At 34.8% G+C, this 18,224-nt stretch overlaps 1 protein-coding gene across 1 annotated transcript; it reads left to right on the plus strand.

The window, feature by feature from the left end:
• Positions 1-1,746: 1,746 nt before the first annotated feature.
• Positions 1,747-17,471, plus strand: LOC149770797 (uncharacterized). Its single transcript, XM_089949110.1, has 10 exons — positions 1,747-1,901; positions 2,627-2,673; positions 6,729-6,807; positions 8,612-8,690; positions 9,878-9,988; positions 11,089-11,180; positions 13,313-13,403; positions 14,070-14,202; positions 15,311-15,462; positions 16,961-17,471. Exons 2-10 carry the CDS (start codon positions 2,661-2,663, stop codon positions 17,075-17,077), a joined length of 867 nt encoding a protein of 288 aa, XP_089805236.1. The 5' UTR covers positions 1,747-1,901; positions 2,627-2,660; the 3' UTR covers positions 17,078-17,471.
• Positions 17,472-18,224: the final 753 nt, after the last annotated feature.

Consider the following 18,224-nt stretch of genomic DNA (forward strand, 5'->3'; position numbering starts at 1 on the left):
CCAGGATAATACCGTACTATCATAAATCATTGCTATCAATCGTGATAAGTCACGATATATTTAGTAATGCGCGATTTAATAGCAATACGACCAGTCAAGGTCCATGATATTTAGAGGTGGAAGATAGAGCTGTCGTAATTACACGTTGCGGTGGTTAGTTTATATTAGGTTAAAGTTTCAGTCAGACCAACCTCCCTTAGAAATAGGTTTATGTATCTAATCATTATTATTGATGGTTAGTCTCTTCCTTGTCTGGTTGTTTTGTGCTTTACGGTATCTTATCATAAGAAAGATTATACTATGCCAAGCAAGTGAAGTAAAGTACTATAGAGCGGGACACGCTGCGGTCTGTCCAGGATTTAAACGCAATCTTTTCTGACACTAAACATATTAATGGTTTTTATAAATTCTTATTTTTTGATTCTGGTTTGAATTTTATAAATATTTCCTATGAATAAATCTGCATATATGTTCATATATCAATCAAGAAAGCATGTTGCCGTTGTATTTTGTTAAATACAGAGATTTTGACTGTCTTAAATCAAATAACTTACAATTAACAACGATGAAGTTTAAAGCATAAAACACCACTTTATTACACAGTTCGTTTGAACGTGGAAAGAGACAACGTTATTAACAGAGCACAAATTTACTTAACTCGTTCAAGAAACAAGTAGCAATAATATACGACTAACAATATTACAGCTTTTATAAAGTCTTGGAAAGATATATTTCTATTTATTCCTTAATAAACAAATAAAAATGCAATATTATTTGCTATTTTTCTCTTTGTATTTCTATGTACATGCATGCATGAGGTAGATGTAAATATGCACTTTATTGTGTTGTAAGAAGGTAATTTTTTGTTACTCCTATCCGTGGGCCCTGTCGTACGTAGAATTGAGAAAATGCATATATATATATATATATATATATATATATATATATATATATATATATATATATATATATATATATATGTGTGTGTGTGTGTGTAGAGAGAGAGAGAGAGAGAGATGATTTTAAATTAACTCATATGTTCTAATAATTTGGTGTTCTGTTGACTAATAAAGTGAACAATAATGGATGCCCGGTTGTGATTTGGGATAAAAGGTAAAACAAACTACTGTGGTTCTGTTGTCATGGTTAAATATAAACAGTATATTAAGTATTCTTCGTCAGAAGAAAGTTACATCTTCTAATTTACGTCTTAGCTACGTAAATGGATTTATAATGTTTTTGTTGCATTACCACCATGCTTGCATTATTTGGTGCCTACGTTACAGCGGTAACGGATTTTACACTCAATGGAAAAAATTGTCTTGAAAAATATCACTACCAACTGTGCTCTTCAAGCTAAATATAGCGAAGTTTATATAATGCTAATTGGTCAAAACTATAGCACTTGAATTATTGTGGTTACAGGCTGAGAGTATTGTAATGTAAGTTTGAGCTTGCTTTGCAAAGTCATATTCTGGACCAGTCTAGTTGTTAATAGATAATGTGGTGGAAGTGTACAGAACAATAATGGCTATGAAGGAAAGCATTCCTTCAAAAATCACGTACTGACGATGGCATGGACTGCGATACTTATTTTATGAGGGGATGAATATTGCACAGAAACATTACAATGACAGGAGGTTTCTGTCTTTCACATCTAAAAGATAAAGTAAAAGATGGAGTAAATATTGATACAATGATCGGTCCCTGAACATACAGAATGTATATGTCTTCAGCATTATGTGTAAGATAACATAACTGAACACAACTGTCCTAGTTAATGGACTTAGCTTCGTCCTTAATTCATAGTTCAACACGTCGTCTGCTATCTAAAATTACCTAAGTCGTCTGAGAGAAACGCAGGTTTTCAGAAACAAATACGCTGGTATAATACACGTGATGTAAGTAAAAACTTCAATCATGCATAATTTCTGGATATTTAGGATCTAAGATAACATGATTTCACTATCTACCTTGATACTCGTGTAGGCGTTTCGTCTGTGCTTGGAAAAAGTTCTTTTTATGAATGTCAGAGAGTAACCTTATAAGAATTGTTCTACCAATATTTTGCACTAAAGTATTATGTACATGATGTGTAAATTGGTATCTTGCAACGGCTAACCTTGAATTGACCTTGACGTTGAAGATATGTTAAGCTCTTGTTCACCACACAAAGACAACTTTTATCGGATAGTTTTTTAATTAAGCATATGCTACATGTAACGTCTTAGTAATCAAATAGATTAGTAAGAAAAGACATATACTTATCCATTTTAGTGGCTACTATAACGACAGTGGAAATGAATAGATCTGTACTCCTGTCACTTCGCCCATTCCTCCGTCCATCACTCTTTCCTTATTTTGACATTTATGTCATTTTCAGATCCTATAAAAGGGCAACTGATAAAATAATGTTGCCCCTTTACAATAATAAATCAGCATCATACGAATCTAAAATTGTTATCCCTAAGCAGTAACTTACATCACCTAACTGATAGCGATGTTTTCTTTCAAAGCTGATATCCATTTTGAAGTTATCATCAGTCCGAAAAACAGGAGTAATATTCTGAAGACTATAATATATGTTTGAACACAGCCGATTGATTATATTACTGTCTTCTCACAGATCTTTTCCCCGCAAGTAAACCACAAAGTAACAGATGGCGACAGCAGGTATGAAAAGCTTACCAACATAACGAATATATTGATAATTATAAAAAAATATATATATTCGAAATACGATTCGTTATATTCCATTAATTTCAATATAATCGTGTAGAAATTGCACACTATAGCTCCTTAAGACTCTAGGCTTTGTATAAATGGTGCAGAAAGAATCGGATATCGTCTTTTGCAGGTTAAATAATGCAGTCACATTTAAGATGGTTAATTAAAATTTACCTATCTAGCCAATTCAGTTTTAGTGCAATACATTTTCTTAGTTTTTTATGATCAAGCTCGAAGTGATCTGACAATCCGAGCTTGGAATTTCTGTCAGATGGAGCATACACGTATGTTCACTGTTGTAGACATCCAATTAAGTAAATTAGTTAAATTTACATTCAATTTCGTCAGAAATTTTAAAACAATTTCCATCTACATAATGTAATTATATCAAATAATGATAAACTGGGTAATATTATCAGCAGCTAAATTTCACTTCTTTATTATTCAGCATAATACTTGAATACCTTTATTACCCTTACTCATGAAGGGAGGACTATTGTTTTAGAAATAAACTTGCATTATCGGTCATTTCAGTTTGCTCTCAAGACTATTTTGTTAATTAAAATGTATGTGGGCCAATCTAGGTGTGAAGTTCTAAGTGACTCACTGTTATGCGTTGGGGTGGGATGCTTCCAATATATATTTGAATTACTGAGGAATTCCCACCCTGGCTCGTTTTTGTAGGAGGTGAAATTAGTGATAGAGAGAGGTAAAGCTCCGAGCCCCCAGTCAGCAATACCGACAAGCCCGGACGAGCCCCCACTGTGAGGTTCTATGTGACTCGGGACTTGGAGCAGTACTACTGCAAGAGCACGAGGGTACGCTTTTTCCTGTCGCGTACGGCAGTCGGAAACTGTCTGCTGCCGAGAAGAACTAATCCCTATCGGAGAGGGAATGCCTCGGAATCGTGTTCGGAATATCACGGTTCGAGCGGTACTTGTACGGACACAAGTTCATATTGGAAACTGACCACCAACCTCTCGCCTATCTCGCGCAGGCAAAATTGTCGAATGGACGCTTGATGCGATGGTCGCTGTTCTTACAGCAGTACCAGATGCAGATTAGATACGTGAAAGGAACCGAGAACGTAGGCGCTGATTTCATGAGTAGGAGCGCTGAAATGTCATAGATTGCTTTGTAGATAACTGTATGTTGTGTATATATTCGTGTCCGTAGTCAGCTTGTAGTGTCGCTATAATTTTGTTATTTTATTACGCGCAGTAACGCGCATTTGCATTTCAAGTAATTTGTTGAATAAAATCCCGATTTTATTCTCAAGCGTGGGGGGATTGTCACGCTTGCCTGCCCGCGATTACGTAAGTCAGGAACAAAGGAATGGGTTAGCGCAATGAGTATGTCGACCCTGCACTGTTATGGCGATTTTTGTTTGTACAAGAGCCGCGCCGTTAGGTGTTAACACTCGCATATAGATGTTAGAAGCTTTCTGCTAAGGACAAAGGACCCTCAACGCTATTGTAAATCTCCCCGCTTTGACAGATGGCCTGAGGCTCGTCTGTTAAGTTGCACCGACTAGGGGTAGAATTGATATCCAATCAGAGCTGAGGAAGGGTGGGGCCATCAATTCGAACCAGAACTTAACAGTCATTCGGACTGATAACGAATTAGTGATTTGTAAGCCGTCGTACTGGTAAAGCAGAATATACTCACTCCGAGGGAGCCACTCGTGATTTGGCGGGAAAACTCTTAGTACATTCTAAGGACAGAAAGCTTCGTAAAGGAAGCTTTTGGGAACAGAGTAGTCAAGTCCCGAGTCTCAGAGAGACAGGACAGAAGTAGGCGGAGAACAAGCTTCGTTGAAGGAGAAATAGAGAATAGAAGTAGGGGGGGAACAAGCCTCGTTGAAGGAGAAAGAGAGAAAGAAAAGGAGGAGGAGAAAAGAAGAAAAAAGGGGAAGAGGACAGGAAGAATCTGAGAACGCCGGAAGGAGGAAAGCAATTGGCGTAGTAAACACAGATGAGTAGAAACCAAGTACAGGGGAAGCCATCTCGCACTATAATCACGTGATGAAATAGGTTGTCACATGGTCGAGAGGAAATAGATTGGTTGAGAAATTAATATCGTTTAATTCGTATCAAATTGTTATTCTTTTGGATTTCACCTTTGTGTTCTTAATAATTTAATTGTCGGTATTGCTGACTGGGGGCTCGGAGCTTTACCTCTCTCTATCACTAATTTCACTTCCTACAAAAACGAGCCAGGGTGGGAATTCCTCAGTAATTCAAATATATATTGGGAGCATCCCACCCCAACGCATAACAGTGAGTCACTTAGAACTTCACACTAGGTCTCGTATAATCTTATTCTGAGAACATTTTCCCACATGTTTTTTCGTAGAAAATTTGAAGGCAAACAACCTTTCGCGAATTTATATTCCCATAAGATAACACATTTGTAACCCTTTACCAGAGTGAAAGCTCAACGCTCCCGATAGCTTGTCATGTTGATAAATTGTTCAATGTGTTTCGTTAAATTTCTGGGTCAAGCTGTTAACCGTATCACTGTATCTGCTTGTTAATATATATGCTAAATGGAAATTTGAATATGTATTTCAATGTATAAATATATATGCTGCATGAAGATGTTACTATGTATTTCAATGAGTAAATAGATATGATGAATGGAGATGTGAATATGTATTTCAATGAGTAAATATATATGCTGTATGGATCTGTATGGAGATGAGACTGTATTTCAGTGTGTAAATATATATGCTGAATGGAGATGTGACTATGTATATCAATGAGTAAATAGATATGCTGAATGGAAATGTGAACATGTATTTCAGTGTGTTAATAGATATGTTGAATATGAATACATGTTTCAGTAAGTGAAACGATATCCTGGATGGCTGTACGAATATGTTTTACAATCAGTCAGTAGATATACTAAATGGAGAAGAAAATATGTGTTACAGTGAGTGAGTAGATATACTAAATGGAGATGAAACTATGTGTTACAATCAGTAAGTAGATATACTAAATGGTGATGAAAATATGTGTTACAATGAGTGAGTAGATATACTAAATGGAGATGAAACTATGTGTTACAATCAGTAAGTAGATATACTAAATGGAGATGAAAATATGTGTTACAATGAGTGTGTAGATATACTAAATGGAGATGAAACTATGTGTTACAATCAGTAAGTAGATATACTAAATGGTGATGAAAATATGTGTTACAATGAGTGTGCAGATATACTAAATGGAGATGAAAATATGTGTTACAATGAGTGTGTATATATACTAAATGGAGATGAAAATATGTGTAACAATGAGTGTGTATATATACTAAATGGAGATGAAAATGTGTGTTACAGTCAGTAAGTAGATATACTAAATGGTGATGAAAATATGTGTTACAATGAGTGGGTAGATATACTAAATGGAGATGAAAATATGTGTTACAATGAGTGTGTATATATACTAAATTGTGATGAAAATATGTGTTACAATTAATAATTAGATGTACTGAATGGCGATATGAATATGTGTTTCATTGAGTCAGTAGATATTCTAAATGGCGATCTTAGTATGGGTTTCAAAGAGTGTGTAGATGTGCTGAATTGCTACATTAATATTGGGTTCGATGAGTGACTCGATATGCCGAAAGGTGATATTTAAATGTGTTTCATTGGGTGCCGAATGGTGATATTAATATGTGATTCAGTGAATCTGCGTTTAATTTTCAATGCTCCTTGTTTGTAATATACATATTGCTAACTATATGCAAACTCTTTATACCACTTATATCTTAGAATAATTTCAGAGTTTTTGAATGTCAGTATTAAAATTAAAAGCATTTTCTTACATCTTGTTTACGTATTGTATCGTTCGATCAATAATCTTTAATTTGATATTAGACTGCAATTGTAATATATAAATATTCATTAATTATTGGTTTGAATATTAGTTACCAAAAGGTAGGCTATATTCAAATTATGTGTATATCAAATTATAAATATCTCTTCTCTTTGACAGAATATGAATTCCAGAAGACATTTCTAGTAACAGAAGAAATGAAGAAAGATTTCGACACATTTGGATACATTATAGTCAGGTATGTAACTAATGTACATACCAATCAATATATCTGCCTGCCTACCTACCTACCTACCTAATATTACAATGCAGTTCATAGACAACATAAATTGTGCATTTAGTATGCATATTGTTGGCAAAAGTGTCATAACAAGAAAAAATGCTTTGTATTTGATCTTTGCTGTATACACCTAACACAAAACGATGTCTCGACAATGCTTAATTTTTATGAGCAAACCATTAAGGAGCGAAGGAAGGAACTGTACTTCTGTCATTTATATTTAACTGTATCAAATTAGCAAACATATTTTGCGCAATTTCCCACAAACGTTTGATTTAAAATAATACCAAATAGGCATGATTATTTATGCAAGGTAATATTCAGCTCTTCCCATAACTTTTTGTAATTCAAGCTTACGATAATATAGATTACTATATAGGCTACCTGAGATATGAAAGGGAATGAATGAATGAATGAATGAATGAATGAACGAACGAACGAACAAACCAACGAACGAACGAACGAACGAATGAATGAATGAATGAATGAAAACCCTTTAAGACAATGTGGACCTAAAAAAACAAAGATTGACACCAACCTGGTCTTTTCAAAGAGAACTTTAATTTACTATGTTGCTTGAAACAATGCAGTCTGTGATCATTAAGCTGCAGGTTGAGGGATGTTTGCTAAATTAAATATCTGTGTTGAGCCCCACTGGAATGAAAACTGGAAACACAGTGCATTCATTGTTTAGAAGTGCCGACACAATCGTAAAACCATAATACTACAAAACATATAATAATATAATGATTAATCATAAAGTGCTGAGTAGCTTTGTTAGTACAAAACAATGCAGTGGTTTCCCTTTTGAACACTCCAAACCCCTCCCCTCTACACCCGCCGCTTAGAAGTGGTCATCAGCCTTTTACGGCCTGAATCACTTAGCATGACTGGTTTTGTGTTCCATATTACACCTCCAGGATGGTCACCCCTTTAACGCAGCAGGCGGTCATCCATTTTGCGCATAACTGGTCAAATGTATCCATTTTTAGCGAACATATTATGTAATTTACTGATGGAACATTTGTTGTAATTTACTGATGGAAATCGCACGAGCATTTTGCTGATATTGAAATCAGGACACTGGCGTGGACTCCAAGGTGCCGATAATGTACCAGTCATTGAGTTATATAAAGATACATGTAGTCCGTGTATGTGTGTGTTTCGTAGATGACAGGTTTTGCCGCTCTGATTCTTACTGGCTATTCATGACAAAGGTTAATAGCTGAGTAGCACATTATTCTACTACTCACGTCTGCACGACACTCGGTTGCCATAGAGAGAAGAAGAATGTATGTTATCCATTGTGCCTTTTCTGTCGTGGATAACGACATATATTAGAAAGGGTACCAGACTAAAACCAGGCTGTCAAGTTGCAAACTCACTTCCTCTGTAACCACAGAGCATTTCGAGTTTGAAGTAGTACAGTTGGCAGTGAAGGAAACCATTGTTGCACAAAGTGAAATTTGTCTGAAATGGCCTTCGTTTAGTAGGAAATGATACAGTGGTTTGACTAAATGAACCAAGGGAGAGAACGCTGACTGCTGATAATAAATTGTACGTCGCATAGATTTAAATTAACATTGCCAGTTGTACTGCACAAGGAACAGCTTTCGGACACATCCACACCCAGAAAGAACACTTCTCTTTTAATGTCATTTTCCTGCCTCATAAAGGGTTGATTTATAGAGGGAGGTCACTGTGATATTAATGTGCTTTATATTTGCATTATTTATTGACGGCTTCGCTTTATTTTTATCAGAGGGCTCTTGAGTGGCGCTGAGGTTGAGCATATAATAAAAAACATACAGGATGCTAATTACGAAGAACATACTTACGGGGTAAGACCATATTAATTTTTTTCAATACATGTGAGGCATATGACGATCATCAAGCATTCATAAAACTCATTATCATTGGTTATTATTATGAAGTGGTGTGTATTATTACGCTAGAGCTATCTTAATTTGCCACAAAACATATAGAATTTGCTTCATCTAAGATACTGTGTACAGAAATATTATTGTCAACATCACTGGCCTCATTATCCCTAAACTACAGGGATATAAATATCGCTACAGCATCCACCCATCCGGCCATCTCTCTGATTGTCCACCTTTAATTCTATGTTATCCTATGTCATAATTTAAATTCACATAGGTTAATATAATTTGGTATGAAGATCCTTATAATTAGTTATGGATAGAATATATGATGGGGACAAGCAGATATGTATTATAATTGTTACAAATATTTTCAATTCAGTAGGCCAGTTGGGTTTTCGGCTTACTCAACTATCTGTCCCTTCCTTTGCCCGTTAGTTACTTCATTCATACCACTGAGGCATATATCACATCAATTTATATCGAAATTCTGTCTGCGAAGTGTCAACATAAAAATTTATTTTTTTTCGTTTCCCTTATCTTTTGGGTAACCCGATTCAAATCATCCAAACCTCTCAGCAAAAGACCATTGACTACAAACCTTCGTATCGTTTGCCAATATGCAACTGTAAGAGTATTATGCAAGAAATGTTTAATTTAAGGACAGTTCTAAGCAAAATTGCTTTGGACAAAAGATCATAGATTCCACCGTTGCATAATTCCATTCCCCATGTAAGGATTAGCATAGATAAATGTATGACCACCATGCACAGTAACGACACTGTTTTATCTCAGTACTACATTCTTATACCCTAAAAGTGGAAAGGAGAGTTTGATGTCAATATGCACCTGTATGCAAACCTTCAATAACTAGCGGAGGGAGTGGTCTGAGTATGTGATTGCTTTGGTTTATGCGTTCTGTCCTTCTTACACAATGGTGGATCTGACATAGTTTCAGAATATCACAAAACTTTACATCCGATTTAAAACTGTAAGAAATAAAGTCTGTATGAGACACAAATGGTGGAATCTGCATATCGATAAAATATATAAATGGAACATTATTAACTGTGTTTTGGTATTTCGTTTTATTTAGAAGTATTTTGCAGGTAGTATTGCCTTATATGCATCATATATTTAACCAGGTTGCAGATGGCGAAGGCAAAGAAGCATATATTATCCTCTGGAATCATCCAGGAAATGACGCAACTGGCATGCTCTGCAGAAGTGAGAAAGTTGCTGGCACTTGCGAAAAAGTATATTTATTCCTTAAATCCCGACAAATATTTAAGATACCACTAACCACTGATTAATTCTTTTCAAAATTATTTGAATAAAAGCCAATCATATTTGTTAAAATTATTTGAATAAAAACCATTCATACCTTTTATAATTGATTCAAATTCTTTGTGATTGCAAACTTAGGTGTAACAGTGAAAATATACAACAGGCATATATATATACCTGTTTTATTTTTTATATATTTGTAAACGTGGTGAATACTAGTGGACTGATGTGCAGGTAAATATAGTTTTAAAAACATACAACAAATGGTCCTTCATTTAGACACATATAAAGTTAAAGCTTGTAACTTAATGCTGCTCACGATCCATCGTTTGAAATAAAGATGCAATATATCCTCTTTACATCAGGGACTGATCGGCTCTTTATGGAATGATGTTTCTAATACATGAAATCTAGTTTAGTCAAGAGGGCACTATATTCAATAATTTTAGACACTCGAACTCATCAACCATAACCCTTAAAAACAGACAGTTTTCTCCACAATTCATCTTTCAATATGTTGCAAGGAATAACAAAAAGATTCATAGATTTTGTTAAGATGGCAAATTACGTGTCAACGCAGGCATAGAGTCTAGTCCATCATCAACAGGAATGACTTTCAAATGATTTTAGATATAATATAATATCACGACTAACATTAGACTTTCTAGAGACTCTTGCCATATTGTGATTCGATGGCACTTTGAAGATAAAATATTAGTGGTCGACATACGTTTGAATACCGATAGGTGATCGCTTGTGCTTATTTCCTGCGATTATGAATATAATTGACATATTATTACACTTTATTTTACTCCTTTTAGCGATTGACTATAACTACTTGCATTTCGAACTTCCCAGTGCTTATGTAATCAGACCATATGTTTAGGAACAGCAACAAATAAATATTTTGATTGAACTCTCGTTCTTGCATTGGGTTTTGCCAGTTTTTCAAAGTACTTCGCAGAGAATTGAATATACGATCCTGAAAGCATAACACGCTAGCCAGACATTTTTTTCAAGCTAAAATAATATATCTTAAAATGTAGTATAACTGTATTTTTTCATTCAGCTTCTTGGTGGCGAAGTATATCATTACCATTCCAAGTTGATGAAAAAACCTCCTAAGATTGGTGGAAAACACATATGGCATCAGGATTATGGGTGAGATGGTTTTAATGTTATCGATTTAAACTGGTCAATAAGTACATAAAACGTGCAAATATTTGGATTCTTACTTTAGTATTGGTTATTATACACTATAGAGCCTTCCCCCAACAGATGTACGAAAGTCTTTGGATATTACTACAACGAACATGTAATTGTATTTAAAGAGTCAAACGGGATTTAGTATTCGTATATTCATATATAGAATTAGAACTAACATATATTTTTACGTACAATTAATCATTAATCTAAGAATACTTTAGTTTTAAAATTTCACGGAGTAATCCCAATTCATTAGAATTAAAATCTACATATTTTAGCACCAGCGAATGATATTTCGACATAAACTAATGAGCAAAGCGATGTACATGGAAACGCCATGAACGTATTTTGTACCAATATACTTTTGACCCACATACGTAATAATGGTGAAACTCATGTACAACGTTTCTAACGGTGATGGCGACAGCAAAAGGCCGTGTTTGCAACGTTACATTTTCCGTTTGTGGTTTCTGTTTCTGTAAAGCATTTTATAACTTAGATACCTGGTAAATCTGATGAATCGTTTCACGAACACACATTGGGCACCGTGTTGCACTGAATACTAGAAGTATGCATTAAGCATTACAAGCTGTATACTGTCAGTATGCATTAAGCAGTGCAAACTGAGTACTGTCAGTATACGTTAAGCAGTGCAAACTGAATACAATCAGAATGCATTAAGCATTACAAGCTGTATACTGTCAGTATGCATTAAGCAGTGCAAACTGAATACTGTCAGAATGCATTAAGCAGTGCAAACTGAATATTGTCAGAATGCATTAAGCGGTACAAACTGAATACTGTCAGTACGCATTAAGCAGTGCAAACTGAATACCGATTCTCGTTCCAGAGTAAGTCTCTTAATATGCAGATCTAACAATGCTAAACGTAGAAAATATCACGACAGTATGGATAATTTGTATGATATTTTGTATAAACCTAATGTAATGGAGGATATATTTGTCTTAGTCACTCCTGTCTCCTCCTTTGTCACCGTTTGATTTACTGATTCTACGATCTGTTTCAATCCAAACGAAAGAAACAGTATACAAGTCATAAGCCCGAGTGACCATAAAACATGTTCCAATTAAATGAAATTAGGCCAACTCATCTCAGCACAGGAAGTTCAATTAAAGCATTTCATGGATTCCATTTGAATGCCTTTCTCTGACCTTATATAAGACTGGACACAACATTAAATTCCTAAAACTTAGGACTGAACTAAATGAAAATTTACAGTATCCATTATTTCCTACCTCTATTCCTCCCTTGGCCGAGGTGGTATTTAATGATATATATTGTATGTTTTGAGTCTTATTATTACGTACTTAAAATCCACTAACTTGAGTACGTTTATTATACCACACAATTTGATTTAATGGTGGATACGCCATTACATAGTAGCTGCCGAATGGAATGCACTGGTGCACTAATTAATACAATTCATTCTTTGCCATCTACGTTTAAATGGACAGAACGTACATCCTGCATACATTGAATGAAAGTATTTCATAGCGCTGAAAAAACTGAATCATCAGTTAGGTGTATAATCTACATCGTTTGACAGATATTCGCTTGCAACTGACAGACAATAATTACACGTGACCAAAGTCTTGAAGCACCTGTTCATTACAGGCATTATATTGCTGGTCTCAAGCCAGTCTTTGCCTGGTAGTAATTGTTAATGTGCAAATATGACTTCTTCTCTTTCATGCAAATGAACGAATGTACACGCAACAATTGCTACCTCGCCCTACTGACCATGATGGAAAACCATGTGACTGCTAATATGTGAAGAGAATCGGTTCTTAAGAGCCGTTGACATGACCTACGTATGAGAACAATATAAAGTAAATTATAGATAACATACAAGAAAAACATTATAATAAATTATGGTTAAATAAGAAAGAAAACTTCTAAGCCAATAGATGATATTATGTTAATTGAAAGGTTTGCCAAAACTAATGAGTTTTAATAAACATTTAGAAACAACGTATAGTCATAAGAATCAGAGAGACCATCTCGAACAAGTCTACAGTATAATGGCAGGGGAATCATGCTTAAGGAGTATTTACAAATACTTTCAGCTACTGGTATAAGAATGGCTGCTTAAAACCAGACATGATGACTGTTTTCATTGCACTTGATGACTGTAAAAGAGAAAATGGATGCTTACAGGTAAACTATTTATCTCTGAGAAACAAATAGATTAATTCGAAAGAGAATTACATTTTCGCAAATAGGATTTCTCCTCATTGATCTGGACATATAAGTATTCTACTCATATACCTGGACATAATAAATGACTAAAGAAGAGTCTTCTAAGCAGCTCTCATTCTCGTAGATATTGCGAATAATATCAGGAAATGCACAAAAAGGAATGCCAAGACCCAAAGTTTGTTTTGATAATAGAATGAATGTCATTTGAGTAATATTTGCAATTCTATAAACCATATAATATTAATTTTGCAAACACAACAAAGTTCAGAACTTATAATTAAATACAATGAGGATTGGAGAAATTTCTAGATCAGTAACTGATGTTTTCCCGTTGTCATAGTTAAGGAAAATTAATGAAGACACGGATTGTGCTATGAAAATCCACAACCCTGACACATCTTTTCTTCTTTTTTAACGGTATCATGTGAATATATCATGAAGAATTGACTTTTTTATTTCAAGAAACAAACGAAACAAAATAATAAAATGGCAGGAGAAGACTATTATAAACCATTGACTTTGGTTCTAATCCTTTACCTTATATACTGTACCTCTTGTAATCACTAATTGAAAATGTATGAAATGAAATATGATTAAACTAAAAATGCCATTCACCTATTTCAGATACTGGAAAGGTCCCATAAATGTGGACGGATCGAGCATACACTGGTCGCTGGACAAACCGGCGCAGACATGGATCGTGTACAACAAATCTGGGACAATAACTTTCCGCACAAATTTGTTGAATTAAACTCTGGTTGGTATCACCGTATATGACCAACTGCTATAGTTTCTTGCACGTAAAAATATCAACATTTTGTCAAACAATGGCAAATGTTTGAAAGTATTAAGCTGCTGAAATCACAATAAATATTTACACAGAATATATGAAGACGATGGCGTCGTTTACGTCGACTAGGCGACCTGCTGGTTTAAATGTTTAACATGATTATTTAGAAATGATAACAGATTAGTACATCTTCTTTCATTTGATGACATCTTGCCACAATAGTGTGCAAATATATTGTCTTGTTTATTTAATAATACAAACATATTGCAGTCAGATTGGTACATTTACGTTGTCTTACTGACAACTAGCCACAGTAGTATTCAAATATATTGTATTGTCTGTTTAATAATACAAACGCATTCCAGTCAGATTGGTACATCTACGTTCTCTTACTGACAACTAGCCACAGTAGTATTCAAAATATATTGTATTGTCCACATAATGATGCAAAACTCAATCCAGTCGGTAGTCGAGTGTGACCCTAAATGATTTCGCCTTGATCACGAATGCTACGTAAATATCATGACGACGACAGGTTAATTCTTTTGTACGATATCACTGCCAAATTTATTGCACAATTCATTTCATACCTTCTGGTTATCCTTCTTTCTGCAATGTTGTAATTTAAATTAAAAAAATTACATGAGAAGGGAAATGTAATATAGTCAATTTATTTTACTCACTGAACGAAACTCATCTTGTTCTTTGACAGATCAATACGTTTAGTCTTCCTCTTTCGCGTTTGATGACTCAATAGAAACCAACAAAAAAGACAACATATGTTGTATGAAACTAAATGTTTGAAGTAGTTTCTATTAATGTCCCACATGAATTAGACATCACTAGATTATTTTAGCAAGGCCACTATAATGTGAAAAGAAATTGCCACAGAATCTACGATGTTAATTGTTATAGTTATAAATCTTCAGTCCAACTTGGCCAATGGTTAAAATTGGTGCGATCAGTTTTAATAAAGCGTTTATATATATAAACACGTTTAAAGGAATATTTTATCTCTCATAGAGATATACATATACGTACGTACTAATATTGAATTTATTATCTATCTCGACAGGTGACGCTCTCTTTTTCCATTGTAACTTGTTACACAGCAGCAGTGAAAATACAAGCGACAAACGACGATGGGCACTTCTCTGCGCCTACAACAGAGCCGATAATAATCCTGTTAAAGAGCACCATCACCCAAAATACACTTTGCTTCAAAAGGTATTTGTTTTTGTCATGCTTCAAACTTGTATGCAGTTTCGAAATGGTCCTAAATGCTTTCTCTAACAATTTGTTAACATTATGTTTTGTATGTTTTGTATGCACCGAGGAAGCTGTAAGTATAACAAAGTCGCGCTACTGGTGTGTATGCCGTCTGTATAATAATGCTAAATACATTTTGTTTAATTGCGACGAGCTTCGCAGTCTTCTGTCTTCGCTGGCCGTTTTAAAATGTGTGTCTTGGCTGGCGTGTCCATGAATTCGCTGGCATGTATGTGTCTTTGCCTGATGACTCGTTTACAGTCTTTGACTTACCGATTTCTTGTACAAATTCCGACACTGACCGATTTGGCGTTTTCTTTTATTCTGGGCCAAATTTGAATCGTGCTTGCACGAACACAACCCATAACCCGTTTCATTTTTTAGGCCATCCTGATGTGTACTTCAAACATTGCATAACATCTGTTGTGCCGCTTCAACGAAACGAGATGATGAAATCATGTTATGTGTGACCTTACAAACACACAATGAGTCTGGTAGTTTAATCCCCACATTTGCCGCACGCGTGAATTCTTTCATGATGCCATATTTATTAAATTGTGTGATATGTAATTTCATAATAGCCTACTGCCATACTCTAACAGTAAATCACTTATGTGTTGTCAGCGTATATCGATCAGTCTACAAGCTCAAAGCATTGCAGATCCCAACGTATGATGCAGGCTTGAGAAGTGAAGCTTCTTCGTGGACTTATGTGGACTTAAATCACGTATGCATAAGTGTGTAAAAAGAATCCTTAGTGGGTCATAGTTATGGGGTATCTATAAGATGTTTCAAACCTGAAAACCGAATTGAGCAACAATAGAAATAACTCTTAATTAATCCATATGTTTAAGCCTTATCAAGTCCCTGAAACACTGTACAACTCATTATTTTCTTTATAAAGTTAAATCATATACTAGCGCTGTATACAATACAAGTCCGCTGAAACCTAACCAAGTAAATTGTCCTACGGTGCGCCAAATTATGAAGTTACCTGTGTATAAATATCCCATTGCAATTTCACTCATTTAGTCGATGTCATGGTCGTTGTGACTCAGAAAGAATTTCACCAAGACTCAAAGCTGCAATGGATATAACAAGACATTAACTTTCTTAGCTAAAAAAATTGTGCACCGAGCCATTTGACGCATCGTTCATATTACATATCTGCAGCAAACACGAATTCTCGTCTCCAGCTCTCCAGCACTTTACAATCTGTATATGGCTACGTTTGCGGGAATACTATTTTCGACGTTCACGGTACGTAAGAAATGTTAAATGCATAAATGTGAAAATCCATCCATATTCATTCAATATTAAAATCAGAAAAGACATTCCTGAAGAGTGTTCTCTGTTACGAAAGGTTCGATATCTGGTACATTATAAATTAATATGACTGTATTTACAACCGAGCGACACTAGTTATACTAACTTGTTAACATCATTTTGCTTACAGGTTGCCGATTCCGCCATTTTGGAATGTACGTCGCTAGATGTTACAGGGAAAAACTTTGCCGAGCTTGAAAAGGATAAAACCTCTGTCGCCACGAAAGTGGAGAGTAACTCAGCGTAATATTTGCTATTGCCAAGACCACTGAAGCTAAGTCTTCAGATGTGATATAACTTATTAATTAAAACAATTATATTCGAACTGAAATAACCAATTTTGATTGATGACGTGTGTTTAAATGAAATTACTTTTTAATGAAAGTAAGCAACGACATTTTGTTGCACGTTTCTAATAGAAATAAATTAAAGTGGTGTGAAATATCACTGAAGCCATTATCTTTGTTCGCCTTGCAAGATACCTTTATATCCAAAAAAGTGGTGTGAAATATCACTGAAGTTATTATCTTTGTTCGCCTTGCAAGATACCTTTATATCCAAAAAAGGGACAGTTAAATGGACTAATACTTTTAACGCTAACATTATGTTTATAAAAGAACAATAAACTTATCAATGCCTGCCTTCAAGCCTTCTAAATTATTGGTATACGTATCTGTCTCGAGACTTTACTTATCCATTAAAAGTTGTCTCCCTTAGTTTTGCCAACTAAATATCAAATCATTTGCACGAAGCATTTGATTTATTTTCTTCTTTCATCTGTATAAACCAACTCGTTGTTGGTGTTCAACACACATGTAGAAGCGGAAGTTTTCGGTAGTATTTTTTCTAGGGCGGGGACGAGCGCTTAGAATAAGATAATTTTATTTTTATTATATGCAAGAGTACTGTGTCGTCTAATTTCATACAATGCACATAATGTCAACTCTTAGTAAATAGTCTGATGTATCTGATTCATGACAATATTAATGCTAGATTTGTATCTAGACAACTTTAGTCCTACCCTCAATGTTACAAGATTAATGCTAGATTTGTATCCAGACTACTTTAGTCCTACCTTCAATGTTACATGATTAATGCAAGATTTGTATCCCGGCTACTTTAGACCTACCTTCAATGTTACAAGATTAATGCAAGTTTTGTATCCAGACTACTTTAGTCCTACCTTCAATGTTACAAGATTAATGCTAGACTTGTATCCAGACAACTTTAGTTCTACTTCAATGTTACAAGATTAATGCAAGATTAGTATCCAAACAACTTTAGTTCAATGTTACAAGATTAATGCTAGATTTGTATACAGACTACTTTAGTCCTACCTTCAATGTTACAAGATTAATACAAGATTTGTATCCAGCCTACTTTAGGTCTACCTT

The sequence above is a fragment of the Sinohyriopsis cumingii genome, unplaced genomic scaffold, assembly GCF_028554795.1.
Source record: "Sinohyriopsis cumingii isolate HCF-2022 unplaced genomic scaffold, ASM2855479v2 utg002323l, whole genome shotgun sequence".
NCBI lineage: Eukaryota > Metazoa > Mollusca > Bivalvia > Unionida > Unionidae > Sinohyriopsis > Sinohyriopsis cumingii.

What these genes read in the sequence shown, in the direction of transcription:
- LOC149770797 (XM_089949110.1), top strand. An exon ending in ACGAAGAACATACTTACGGG is followed by an intron (nt 8,691 to 9,877) that starts GTAAGACCATAT and finishes ATATTTAACCAG; the next exon opens with GTTGCAGATGGCGAAGGCAA. An exon ending in ATTTGTTGAATTAAACTCTG is followed by an intron (nt 14,203 to 15,310) that starts GTTGGTATCACC and finishes CTATCTCGACAG; the next exon opens with GTGACGCTCTCTTTTTCCAT.